Raw genomic sequence first — 12,020 nt, 5'->3', positions numbered from 1 at the left:
AACACTTGGCCAAAGTCTTTCTCCTGCAATTTCAGTGGAATGAGACAGAAGAATTCCAGCTCTAAACCACTTGCAGCAGGTCCCTTTCTCCCACTGAGGGATAATGTGAGCCTCATGCTCTGCACTATTTCAGTCCAAATCAAAGGGGTTAATGACAAAGCATCACTCTGATCTTCACACGTTTTTAAGGCTATTTAAATTAAATTCTTATGTCGAAAAGTTAGCGTGAGCTAAACTTTTATAAATTCCTTTCTTTTCATGCATATGTTTCTTTGAAGATCTTTTCAGGAAAAAAGATTCCCTAACAAGTCACCCTCCCCCTGCTGCCACTGAAAAATCATCCCTGTGGATAAGGCTGTTGGGAACAGAAACTGTGCAGTGTTCACAGAAGACAGAGTGTCACATGCCTGCTTTCCACTAACCTGATTGAACAATTAAATTGTATTTCTCTTTAAAAGGAATAAAAAAAATAAATATATATATATAAAAATCCAAATGCAGATCTTGCTGTGGTCTGGGATTCAGGAAGATTAATGAGCAACCTAAAAGGGAACAGCAGCTCATAACAGAGACAGAGGTTACTGCATTTTTAACGTGAAGTTCAAAGGGAAACTTTTCTTGATGGTTCAACTGCAAAGGATCTCAGCAAAGTCATCTCATCTATTGTCCCCACTGCCTCCCCACACTGACTTTGTGTCACCTACTGCATCACATCCAGGCTCTTCCAATTGAGCTGCAAAGGGCAGCAGGATCTTGGCCCTCTCCACACTAATTCCTGTTTTGTCCTTTGCTCCTTTGTCAGCTCCTGGGTTTTGTTCTTGCCCACCCAGGCTCCCTGAGCAGTTCTGCTGCATCCTCCTCTCCTGGAAATGCTCCCAGTGTCCTGCTCATCCCAAATGCTGCCCCAAGATTTGTCTTGTATCCGTAAGGAATCACTCTTCCATGAAATCTGGTTCTAAATGAGCTCCAAACACTGGACAGGAGCTCCTTAAAACCCTCAGTGTAACAGCACTAACCACAAAAACCCCCAAATCCCAGCCACGAGGCAGCTGGAGGAGGACACAGATATGGAGAAGGTCAGTTCTGTTCTCTGCTTTTTTTTAAAGCCACGTGGACAACTGGGAATGACAGAAGGCAAGACTCATCCCAAAGGGATGGGAAATTCTGGAGCAAGTGCTGCAGGCTCTCTGATGGCCCCAAAAAGCTCAAAATTCTCAACAGCCAAAAATTTCTTGGCTTTTAGCCCACACTTGTCCCACACAGTTTGTAACAGGGAGCTCAAAACTATGGAAAAGGAACTACTTAAATCCTCCTGGAACAAAACCCAATAATGGGATGGAACATGAACCATTCCACCGACCTAGGGGACATCTCCCAGCCAATCCTGGCCGTGTGACACTTTTGAAGGTGAGCCCCTGAATCCCAAAAGGCAGAGGGCTGTGAGCTCCACACCTCCCAGGTGTGTGCAAGGTGAGATCCCAGTTTAGCTGGCAGGTACCTCCCCATCCCTTCATTCCCACAGGCTGTGGGATCAGGGGGTGGGCAGCTGTCACCCTCAGCTTCTTCCTTCTCAGTCCACCCAAAAGGAGCTCAGAATTCACCACAGAGGCATTACAACCCTGCTCATCAGTGCAGAGATCACCTCTGCAGCCACCCAAGTGACTCAAGCTGTCACCAAAACAATCTCTGCCTCTCAAGGCTTTTTTTTCACACCCTTGTGGGTTTGTCTCTGAGGACAGGTTATGAAAGGAGGAAGGGAACACAAAGGCATCCAAAAATTCTCTTGTAAATTATAGAACATTGTCAATTAAAAGCCAGCTGAAAATTGTCAAGGACAAGAGTTCCAGGAGAAATTCTGCCCTTGGTCATCACTGTAATATTTGAAGGACATGAATTATTTTCTTGTTATGATTAGCCCAGGAAGAAACTGGATTAGATGATAAAAAAGAATTTAGCCCTGCTGTAGATGATCATGGCAGTGTTGGGATATTTCCCTTGATTCTGCTGCCAAGCCCAACCACTGGATCATCCAGGAAAAACAAGGGAAATGATGGCATGCAAGAGCAGGGGACACTTCCCTGGGCACACACAGCACCTGCCATGGGCAATATAAATCAGCAAAAGCAGCCCAAGTCCCCAGGTTCACCATCTGCAAACGCCCTGCAGCTCCTCAAGTGTACAAAACAAAAAGAATTGGTCACTTTAACCCATCCAGCTTCAAATTTGAGCTGCCTGAGCTCAGCTCCCAAAGCAATGCAGGGTAAGTATCACAGTAAGGACACAGACAAATATCCAACACCCAATCCCAGTGCTCAAGGTGAGGTTGTTTCTATTTCACCTTTTGTTTTAGGAGTATTTTAAGACCTCGAGCTCCAGCTGAAAATGCTGAGAAAATAAAGAGAAACCCTTCACAACCTCATGATGAACAAGAGCTTCAAACTTGGAGTGACTCAGAGCAGAGATCAATACCTGCCAGAGGCTGGGCAGGATATTCCAGCTCCTGCAGAAGGGAATTATCCAATTACCAAGGATTCCTTTCCATACCTTGCAGCTCCCCACTCCTGCTGTACAGCTCCCTCCTCTGCTCCCTCAGGTAGGCACTCATGCTGATGGCATGGGATGAGGATTCAAACCTGGAATTCAAAGGAATTCAGTCAGTTTCAGGCACTGGAAGCATCCATCTTGTGAGCACCACTCAGCTCTTCATCATATAAAATGTAAATATATTGTTCTCCTGGAAATGAAGGACCAATCAATTATTATTTATTGTATGGCACTAATAATCCATAAGGACCAATCCAAATATTTTCCAACCATTTCAGCCCCATCAAGAGGATTTTTGGCACTTGCAGTAAAAGGCCCCAAACTGGGCCCTGATCTGACACCTCAGTGATTGAGGACAGCTCAATGTCCCTGTGACCACAAGTGTCCCATGGCCATGGGCTTTGTGCCTGACACAGATGAGTGCTGGGAACACCCCCATGGCCAAGGGCTGTTGCTCCAGGCAGGCACTTCCCAAAAAAAATCCACAAAAAAACAATCCTGGGTGTTGGAACTCGGGTTACTGAGAATTCCAGACTTTCTGTGCTGCCAGGCACTGACCCCCAGGAGAACTCTGCATTGACCTGAGGCTGTAGAAAAATCTTCCAAAAATGAATGCTAAAACTAAGATTATAAGTGCATAGCTTTAATAGAAGTGTGTAATATCACATGATGGAAAACTTAAGAGTTTCAGGTTCTAGAATATATACAAAGCAAGACAGAAGTTTCCAGGCAGAAGCTGGTCATTCTTCTTTACCTTCTTCATAAGTTTAAGTACTATTGTGTAATTAAATATAGTCCCCATTACGAGCCACAAGCAGTTAGTTATTGGGTTAAAAGTAGAAACAATTTAAGTGACACTTCTTAATTAGACAGCTTATCCTTAAAAAACCTTGTAAGAAAGAGATATGTCTTCATTTTTAGCTTATCAAAATTAAGGACTACAAAACTCCCAGCTTGTGAGACTGTAATATAGATAAGAACTAATAAACATCTGAGTGCAACAAGAAATACTGTCTCACACATTTAATTCCAACCTTAGCAGAAAAAAGAAGCAAAAAAATCCATTTCCTGGGAGTGCCTGGATGGGCTCTGGGGACCAGGGAGCTCATGGTGGGGACAGAGCACCTTCAAACAGCCCCAGTGGACATATACAAAAGCTAAAACCTGAGGCATCAGAGACCAGACTGGAAAGGAAACTTCTGTCACAAGAAGACCTGAGGATGTTGAGGATTTGCTGCAGCACTCCTCACGGCCTCCCCAGTCCCGCAGCTCAGGAAGGTGGAATCGGCCTCAGTGCTGCCCAGAGGGACACTGGGAACACGAGCACCACACCAGAGACAGGGAAAAGCATTTCACAGCTTTCCTGGCCACTAGTGTTAAGATTATTACTATTAATGAGGCTTTTCTGCTTTAATTTGGACTCTGAGTGTTGGTGTTATTGCGACTGAACTAATAATGATTTATCAAAATACAACAAACCCTTCTGATTTTAATTAAATGAGCTGTAAATTGTTGGCTCTGTGTTCCTTTCTGTCCTCAGTGAGACAATAAAAGCAGCATTATCCCACAGGTCTTTCCAGGCACTAAACCCAGACCTCATCCCTTCTTTTCCACAACCATCCAGTTTTTGTCCCCTATTTTCCTTCCTCTGCCACCTCCTCGAGCTGCCCTTCCCCACATTCCTGTTCCCACTCAACTCCTTGTAACTCCTTTCCCAATGCTGATCCTCCCACAAAGCTTTCAAAACATTTCTGTTTTCTTTAGAGTTGCACAGAATTACAGCCAAGTCTGGGACTGATTTATTGGGTGTTCAGCTCCTGCCTGTACAATTCACTCCTGTCTTATTTCCTGATTTCCATCTTGGAAAACTGATCTGGCCACCTGAGCATGCCCTTGGCTACTTTAGGGAACAGAAGAAAGCCTAAAAAAAAGCAAGTTTATGATGGCATACATTACCCAAATTCCCCTTCATCTGAAGCTTTCTTTTTCAAGTCAACATCGCAACTAAATAAATATTTTTTTTATTATACCCATTTTAAAGGAAATAAGCATTCAAAGTTTCTTCTAAATACCAGCTCCTGATTTCCTGAGAGCATGACACAACTTCCCTCTATTCCTTGAGGACATAACTAGCAGAAATATTTAATATTAATTAAATTAGCTCAGTATTTAATATTAATGAAATGAGCTCACAGCTACCACAGGACACAGCACCAACACCTGCATCCACCTGCGAGCAAAACACGAGGTGGAGCCCTGCCCTAAGAGACTGCTGAGGAATGAAATGCAGATTTTTGTGGTGACAAGAGGAGAGATTTGGCCAGAGCTAATGGAAAGGCAGGGAAAGGAACCTGGCACAGAAAGCACTGGAGATGGGAGGGGAGACAAGAATAACACTCCATCAAACACGTACAGAGCTCAGAGGGCTGAGAAATTCCATTTCAAGGGAGATTTCCATAGATATGGTGACAGCTGACAGATAAGCAAATGAGAGATCCCAGTAAGTGCTGCTGTCACTGCGGGGACGGCGCCGGGAGCGGGGAGAGATGCTGCTCCCACGAGGTGATTCACCTGCCTTTGAACAATTACAGCCACCTCCTCTCTGCTGACAAACTACCCAGCCTCAGCCTGCTCCAGGTGAGCCACAGCATCCTCATTCTTCCAGCTTTAATCCCAAATTTAGTCCTCCAACCCCAAACTCGGGTCCTTGGATGCTCGGGGACAGACATGGGATGAGCAGCCCTATTTTGCTCCAATATCCTTCTGCAGGTCAGAGTAAATTCCAAGTGGAATTCTCAGCCCAAAATGGCCACGAGAGAGTTAATAAAAAGGGTGAGGGGTAACAATCATGGGTTGACAGGGGAAGGAGGCAACACTTAACCTCTAATAACAGGGGGTTGCAGGAGAGCTCATCCTGGGAGAGCAAAGTGGAAGACTTGGACTTCTAACTGGGATCTCAGGTACTATGAGAGGACATCTACTGGGAGCACAAAACAGCACTTTTAGGTCCTCTCCATAATCCTCAAGAGACCCAAGAGAATGGCCAGCACAGGTAGGTGGGGGAAGAGAAGAAAATTCCAGCACAGCTCCCCCAAATCCAGGTGTGAATCTCCTCTCCCACCAGCACTGCTCAGCAACTCCTCACTCCTTACTGCTGCACAAATTTGCTCTCCCAAATCCTTCCCTTGGCCACCCAGCCTCTCTCATCCTCCTCTCCCTTACACTCTCCTCCCAACCACTTAATTCTTTGCAGCCTGACCACTGAATTAAAGGAGTTAGTGACAGGATTAAGTGCTTAGTCTATGCAGTAATTACACAGTTATCTTAATTCCCTTTGTCCAGTGCCCTTTATCGCTCCCTCTAACAGGTCCTGAATTTACCATGGACAAAGACAGGCAGAATGGATCACTCCATGCTCTGCAACAGCTCCTGTAATGGGATTCCCAGTCCTGGAATGAGCCCTGGGAAGAGCTCAGCTCTAAAACCCAGCGCTGAATCCAAAACAGATCTTCAGCTCCGGGCATTAAATCCCCATCCAGGAACTTCCACACCTCTCACACTGTGAAACTGCGATTACCAGCAGCACTCCAGGGACCAAAGGCAGCTTAGGCACAGCTTTAAAAACCCCTGCACTTACTTAAAGAGAGGGTTCTTGGGTCTCTGGGGTTTCTTCTTGGCGAAGAAGGCGGCAAACTCGCGGCCGGAGCTGGCGTAGCTGAGCTGGGCCGAGGGCTCCGAGGCCGTGCGCGTGTTCTTCATGTCCAGGTACTCCGTCAGCAGCATCTGAGGGGAGGGACAGAGCTCACAACGCTGCACAGGGCCACCACACACACAGCAGGCAACTTCAGAAGGCTTTAAGCATTGACCCACACACAGGAATATCCCGTCACCTCAGAAGGCTGCAAGCATCTGCCCTTGCTGTCCTTCAGCCCAGCCTTTTATCCCCTCTGTTCATGCAGTGCAGCTGTGTGCCCTCTGCTCCCTCTGTGACTGGTCAGTGCTCCTGGCTCATCACCTGCAATGCTGCTCCACCTGCTTCTCACAGCTGCAGCCCGTTAGGGATGAGGCTGGGCCACAGCCCCACTCCCAGTTACCTCAAACTGTGTGCCTACACCTTCCATCCTTCCTTCCTTCCATCCACCCATCCATCCTGTCACAGCACATGTCACAGGTGAGACAGCCACGGTACCCAGAGTGTCACCATGCAATTTCAGAAAGCTTCACCCCACACACAGTAACACCACCCCACTTCAGAAGGCTGCAAGCATCCACCCTTGTTGTCCTTCAGCCCAACTTTTTATCCCCTCATGCTCACACCCTCACCTGTGTGCCCTCTGTTCCCTGGGTGGTTGCTCAGCACCCTTGTGCACTCCATGGCTCATTGCTGTCAGTGCTGCTCACCTGCTGCTCACAGCTGTAGCCATTGGGGATGAGGCTCAGCCACAGCCCCACTCCCAAACCTCAAACTGTGTGCCTACACCTTCCCAGGCAACCATTCCATGACGAGGTTGAAGCACGTTCTGGTGATGCCTTAGAATTTTAGCTTTTATATTTTTCAAATCCTGCACTGCATTGGTGTTGTAGCACACAGTAACACCACCCCACCTCAGAAGGCTGCAAGCATCCACCCATGACCACCCCACTCCAGAAGGCTGCAAGCATCCACCCTTGTTGTCCTTCAGCCCAACTTTTTATCCCCTCATGCTCACACCCTCACCTGTGTGCCCTCTGTTCTCTGGGTGATTGCTCAGCACCCCGGGCACTCCATGGCTCGTTGCTGTCAGTGCTGCTCACCTGCTTCTCACAGCTGTAGCCATTGGGGATGAGGCTCGGCCACAGCCCCACTCCCAAAACTCAAACTCTGTGCCTACACCTTCCCACCCAACCACTCCATGGCGAGGTTGAAACACGTTCTGGTGATGCCTTAGAATTTCAGCATTTATATTTTTCAAATCCTGCACTGCATTAGTGTCACAGTTGAGACAGCCACGGCACCCAGAGTGTCACCATGCAATTTCAGAAAGCTTCACCCCACACACAGTAACACCACCCCACTCCAGAAGGCTGCAAGCATCCACCCTTGTTGTCCTTCAGCCCAACTTTTTATCCCCTCATGCTCACACCCTCACCTGTGTGCCCTCTGTTCCCTGGGTGATTGCTCAGCACCCCTGGGCTCTCCATGGCTCGTTGCTGTCAGTGCTGCTCACAGCTGTACCCTGGGGATGGGGCTGGAGCAGCCCCACTCCCAATCACCACAAACTCCGTGCTTACAGGACAGAAAGCTCAGCAGCTATGCTAAAACAGCATCAGTGTGTCCCTGGAATGCTTGGGATTTTTAGGTTCTGTGCGGGAAAACAACCAGAACTCACAAAAATTCTAATTAACAGAAATGCGGCTTTATTTTTAAAAAATTATATCCTGAGGACTGGCTCTAATTTGGTAAAAATTTATTTTATATCCCTAAGAATGGTTTGGGTTGGGAAGGATATCCAAGATCAGCCAGTCCCAGCCCCTGCCATGACCAGCAGACCAGGTTGCTCCTGGTCCAGTCCAGCCTGGCCTTGGACACTTCCAGGGAAGGGATTTTTGACCAACTCAATCTGCTCCAAGATCCAAAACAAACCTGCAAAAAGTTCCCAGAGGTGATTCCATCCATGGCAGCCATGGGAAGAGGGTGGGTGAGCTTTATACACTGCTTATAAATATAATTAATGCTCTTGAAAACAAAGGGTCGCAATAGTGAGCAGTGCAGTGAAAATACCTTGGTTTATAAATGTATTTATGGGCTTAAATACTGGCAACATATTTATATGGAGAAATAGGAAACATCCATGTGTGTGCTGGGGGTCCCACATGATGGAAAATACCCTGGAAATCTGCAAAAAATGTCCTTTATTAGCTCCCAACCCAAACGTGCTTCTTTCGTCATCAAAAATAAGAATTCCCACAGCTGCCAGTGGAGTTTAGGATTGATTTTCCAACCCCAAATCACTCAGTGAGGGGCTGGGGATTCCCTTTGTGACACGAGTGTCCCCTCTGGGAAACCTTTGCAGCCCAATATTTGATATTATTTAAAGTGCAGACATAAAACCAGACCCCAAGTAATTCCATTTTAATAGCACACCTGGGCACTCCATGGCTCATCACCTTCTGCTCACCTGCTTCTCACAGCTGTACCCACTGGGGATGAGGCTGGGCTGCAGCCCCACGCCCAGTCACCACAAACTCTGTGCCTACACCTTCCCACCCAACCACTCCATGGCGAGGTTGAAACACGTTCTGGTGATGCCTTAGAATTTCAGCATTTATATTTTTCAAATCCTGCACTGCATTAGTGTCACAGTTGAGACAGCCACGGCACCCAGAGTGTCACCATGCAATTTCAGAAAGCTTCACCCCACACACAGTAACACCACCCCACTCCAGAAGGCTGCGAGCATCCACCCTTGTTGTCCTTCAGCCCAACTTTTTATCCCCTCATGCTCACACCCTCACCTGTGTGCCCTCTGTTCTCTGGGTGATTGCTCAGCACCCCGGGCACTCCATGGCTCGTTGCTGTCAGTGCTGCTCACCTGCTTCTCACAGCTGTAGCCATTGGGGATGAGGCTCGGCCACAGCCCCACTCCCAAAACTCAAACTCTGTGCCTACACCTTCCCACCCAACCACTCCATGACGAGGTTGAAGCACGTTCTGGTGATGCCTTAGAATTTCAGCATTTATATTTTTCAAATCCTGCACTGCATTAGTGTCACAGTTGAGACAGCCACAACACCCAGAGTGTCACCATGCAATTTCAGAAAGCTTCACCCCACACACAGTAACACCACCCCACTCCAGAAGGCTGTGAGCATCCACCCTTGTTGTTCTCCAGCCTTTTATCTTTTATCCCCTGCTGTTCATGCAGTGCCCTCTGTTCCCTGGGTGGTTGCTCAGCACCCCTGGGCACTCCATGGCTCGTTGCTGTCAGTGCTGCTCACAGCTTCTCCAGCCTTTTATCTTTTATCCCCTGCTGTTCATGCAGTGCCCTCTGTTCCCTGGGTGGTTGCTCAGCACCCCTGGGCACTCCATGGCTCGTTGCTGTCAGTGCTGCTCACAGCTGTACCCTGGGGATGGGGCTGGAGCAGCCCCACTCCCAATCACCACAAACTCCGTGCTTACAGGACAGAAAGCTCAGCAGCTATGCTAAAACAGCATCAGTGTGTCCCTGGAATGCTTGGGATTTTTAGGTTCTGTGCGGGAAAACAACCAGAACTCACAAAAATTCTAATTAACAGAAATGCGGCTTTATTTTTAAAAAATTATATCCTGAGGACTGGCTCTAATTTGGTAAAAATTTATTTTATATCCCTAAGAATGGTTTGGGTTGGGAAGGATATCCAAGATCAGCCAGTCCCAGCCCCTGCCATGACCAGCAGACCAGGTTGCTCCTGGTCCAGTCCAGCCTGGCCTTGGACACTTCCAGGGAAGGGATTTTTGACCAACTCAATCTGCTCCAAGTTCCAAAACAAACCTGCAAAAAGTTCCCAGAGGTGATTCCATCCATGGCAGCCATGGGAAGAGGGTGGGTGAGCTTTATACACTGCTTATAAATATAATTAATGCTCTTGAAAACAAAGGGTCGCAATAGTGAGCAGTGCAGTGAAAATACCTTGGTTTATAAATGTATTTATGGGCTTAAATACTGGCAACATATTTATATGGAGAAATAGGAAACATCCATGTGTGTGCTGGGGGTCCCACATGATGGAAAATACCCTGGAAATCTGCAAAAAATGTCCTTTATTAGCTCCCAACCCAAACGTGCTTCTTTCGTCATCAAAAATAAGAATTCCCACAGCTGCCAGTGGAGTTTAGGATTGATTTTCCAACCCCAAATCACTCAGTGAGGGGCTGGGGATTCCCTTTGTGACACGAGTGTCCCCTCTGGGAAACCTTTGCAGCCCAATATTTGATATTATTTAAAGTGCAGACATAAAACCAGACCCCAAGTAATTCCATTTTAATTTCCTTGTGTCCGAAGATGAAATGAAAGCCCTCGAAAATGAACTTTTGTCAGTGTATTTCAAAAGTCTGTTTATTTTCAGGAATTTTTCCCTACTCACAGGCTGTTGGAAATGTGTTCCATGTGAATAATCAGCCAGTCAAAGCCCATCAAAGAGAGTTGGAGGTAATGAAAAGAATTCATCACTCCTGTGCTGCCTAAGTTGAAACAAATTACACAGGAATAAATATCCAGGCAAATGGAATCGTGCCCCTAATTAGAAACAATTTGGGATGGCTTGGGAAAAAATAATAATACAAACACACAGAGAAAATCTGATTCCTAAACCATCTCAATTAAAACTTTACCTGAGTACAGGCTTTGAAAATTCGTGTTTATTGGTAAAAATAATCACTGTGCTAATTTTTGACACTAATTTAGCAAACCTGTTTGTATTCACCTATTTGCATTTCATCTTCTCCACTTAAGTTAACAACCCGAAAATCGCCACAAAAATCTAATTAAACCTTCAAACTTAATCGAATTGGGAAAAAAAAAGGGAAAAAAATTAAACAATTTGTTCTTCCATTATGGATGAAACCTACTTATGATTGATTCCACTATTCTGGTGTCACTTTATGTCCAGGAGTGGGGAATATTAAGTGTGAATTCCAGGATTACAATAAACCTAGAGAGGTTTGGGTTGAGAGCAGAATGAATTATCCCTGGGGGTAACAGGTGAAACAGAGAACCAGGAGATGAGTTTGCTCTAAGATATTCAGAAAATACCAAATATTGGGAAAAATTATGGAAGAATTAATTTATTGTTAATTTACTTGATGAAACTATTTACTGCAAAGGCAGGGGAGGATGGCCGGATACAAGGTTATGAAAAAGTCAGAAGCTGTAAAATCTGATTTTGATAATTATCCTCAAAATTCATCAGATTCCAGAATGGTTTGGACTGGGAGGGATCATAAAGCTCATCCAGTGCCACCCCTGCCATGGCAGGGACACCTCCCACAGCCCCAGGCTGCTCCAAGCCCTGGCCCTGGACACTGCCAGGGATGTGGGTACCTCTGGGAAGATGAAAGCAGGGAGACAGGAATTGAGAGTTCATTTTTCAGTTAAAAAATTCAACTGTAGCCAAAAAGTGGGCCAGGCAGATGAAAGCTCTTCCTGCTCCACTGCCCTGAATTCAACAGTTCCGCAAATTCTTTGGGATGAAGTAATTAACTGGAAATGTGGATGAGCAGTGACAGGACACAGCCAAGGGGATGGGAGAGATGCCCAGAGAGGATCCAGGGAGAGCTTCCAGCACATTGCAGGGCCTGAAGGGGCTCCAAGATAGATACCTGGGATAAGGGATGGAGGGACAGGACACAGGGAATGGCTCCCACTGCCAGAGGGCAGCCATGGATGGGATCTTGGCCATGAGGAATTCCTGGCTGGGCTGGAATTGCCAGAGCAGCTGGGGCTGCCCCTGCATCCCTG

General features: G+C 46.6%; 1 protein-coding gene across 1 annotated transcript in view; it reads right to left on the bottom strand.

Annotated features, from left to right (window-relative positions):
- The window catches only part of EXOC4 (exocyst complex component 4), a 124,422-nt gene that overhangs the window by 28,845 nt on the left and 83,557 nt on the right, over window positions 1-12,020 (bottom strand). The window contains exons 8-9 of the mRNA XM_041477485.1: window positions 6,182-6,327; window positions 2,545-2,633 (exon numbers count right to left, since the gene is read on the bottom strand). Of these exons, the coding sequence (XP_041333419.1) occupies window positions 2,545-2,633; window positions 6,182-6,327 (235 nt within the window). The remainder of the gene's footprint in view (window positions 1-2,544; window positions 2,634-6,181; window positions 6,328-12,020) is intronic.

The sequence above is a fragment of the Pyrgilauda ruficollis genome, unplaced genomic scaffold (assembly GCF_017590135.1).
Source record: "Pyrgilauda ruficollis isolate IOZ18807 unplaced genomic scaffold, ASM1759013v1 scaffold111, whole genome shotgun sequence".
NCBI lineage: Eukaryota > Metazoa > Chordata > Aves > Passeriformes > Passeridae > Pyrgilauda > Pyrgilauda ruficollis.
The sequence above is the reverse complement of the archived record's forward strand: the minus strand, read 5'-3'. Positions and strand labels throughout refer to the sequence as shown.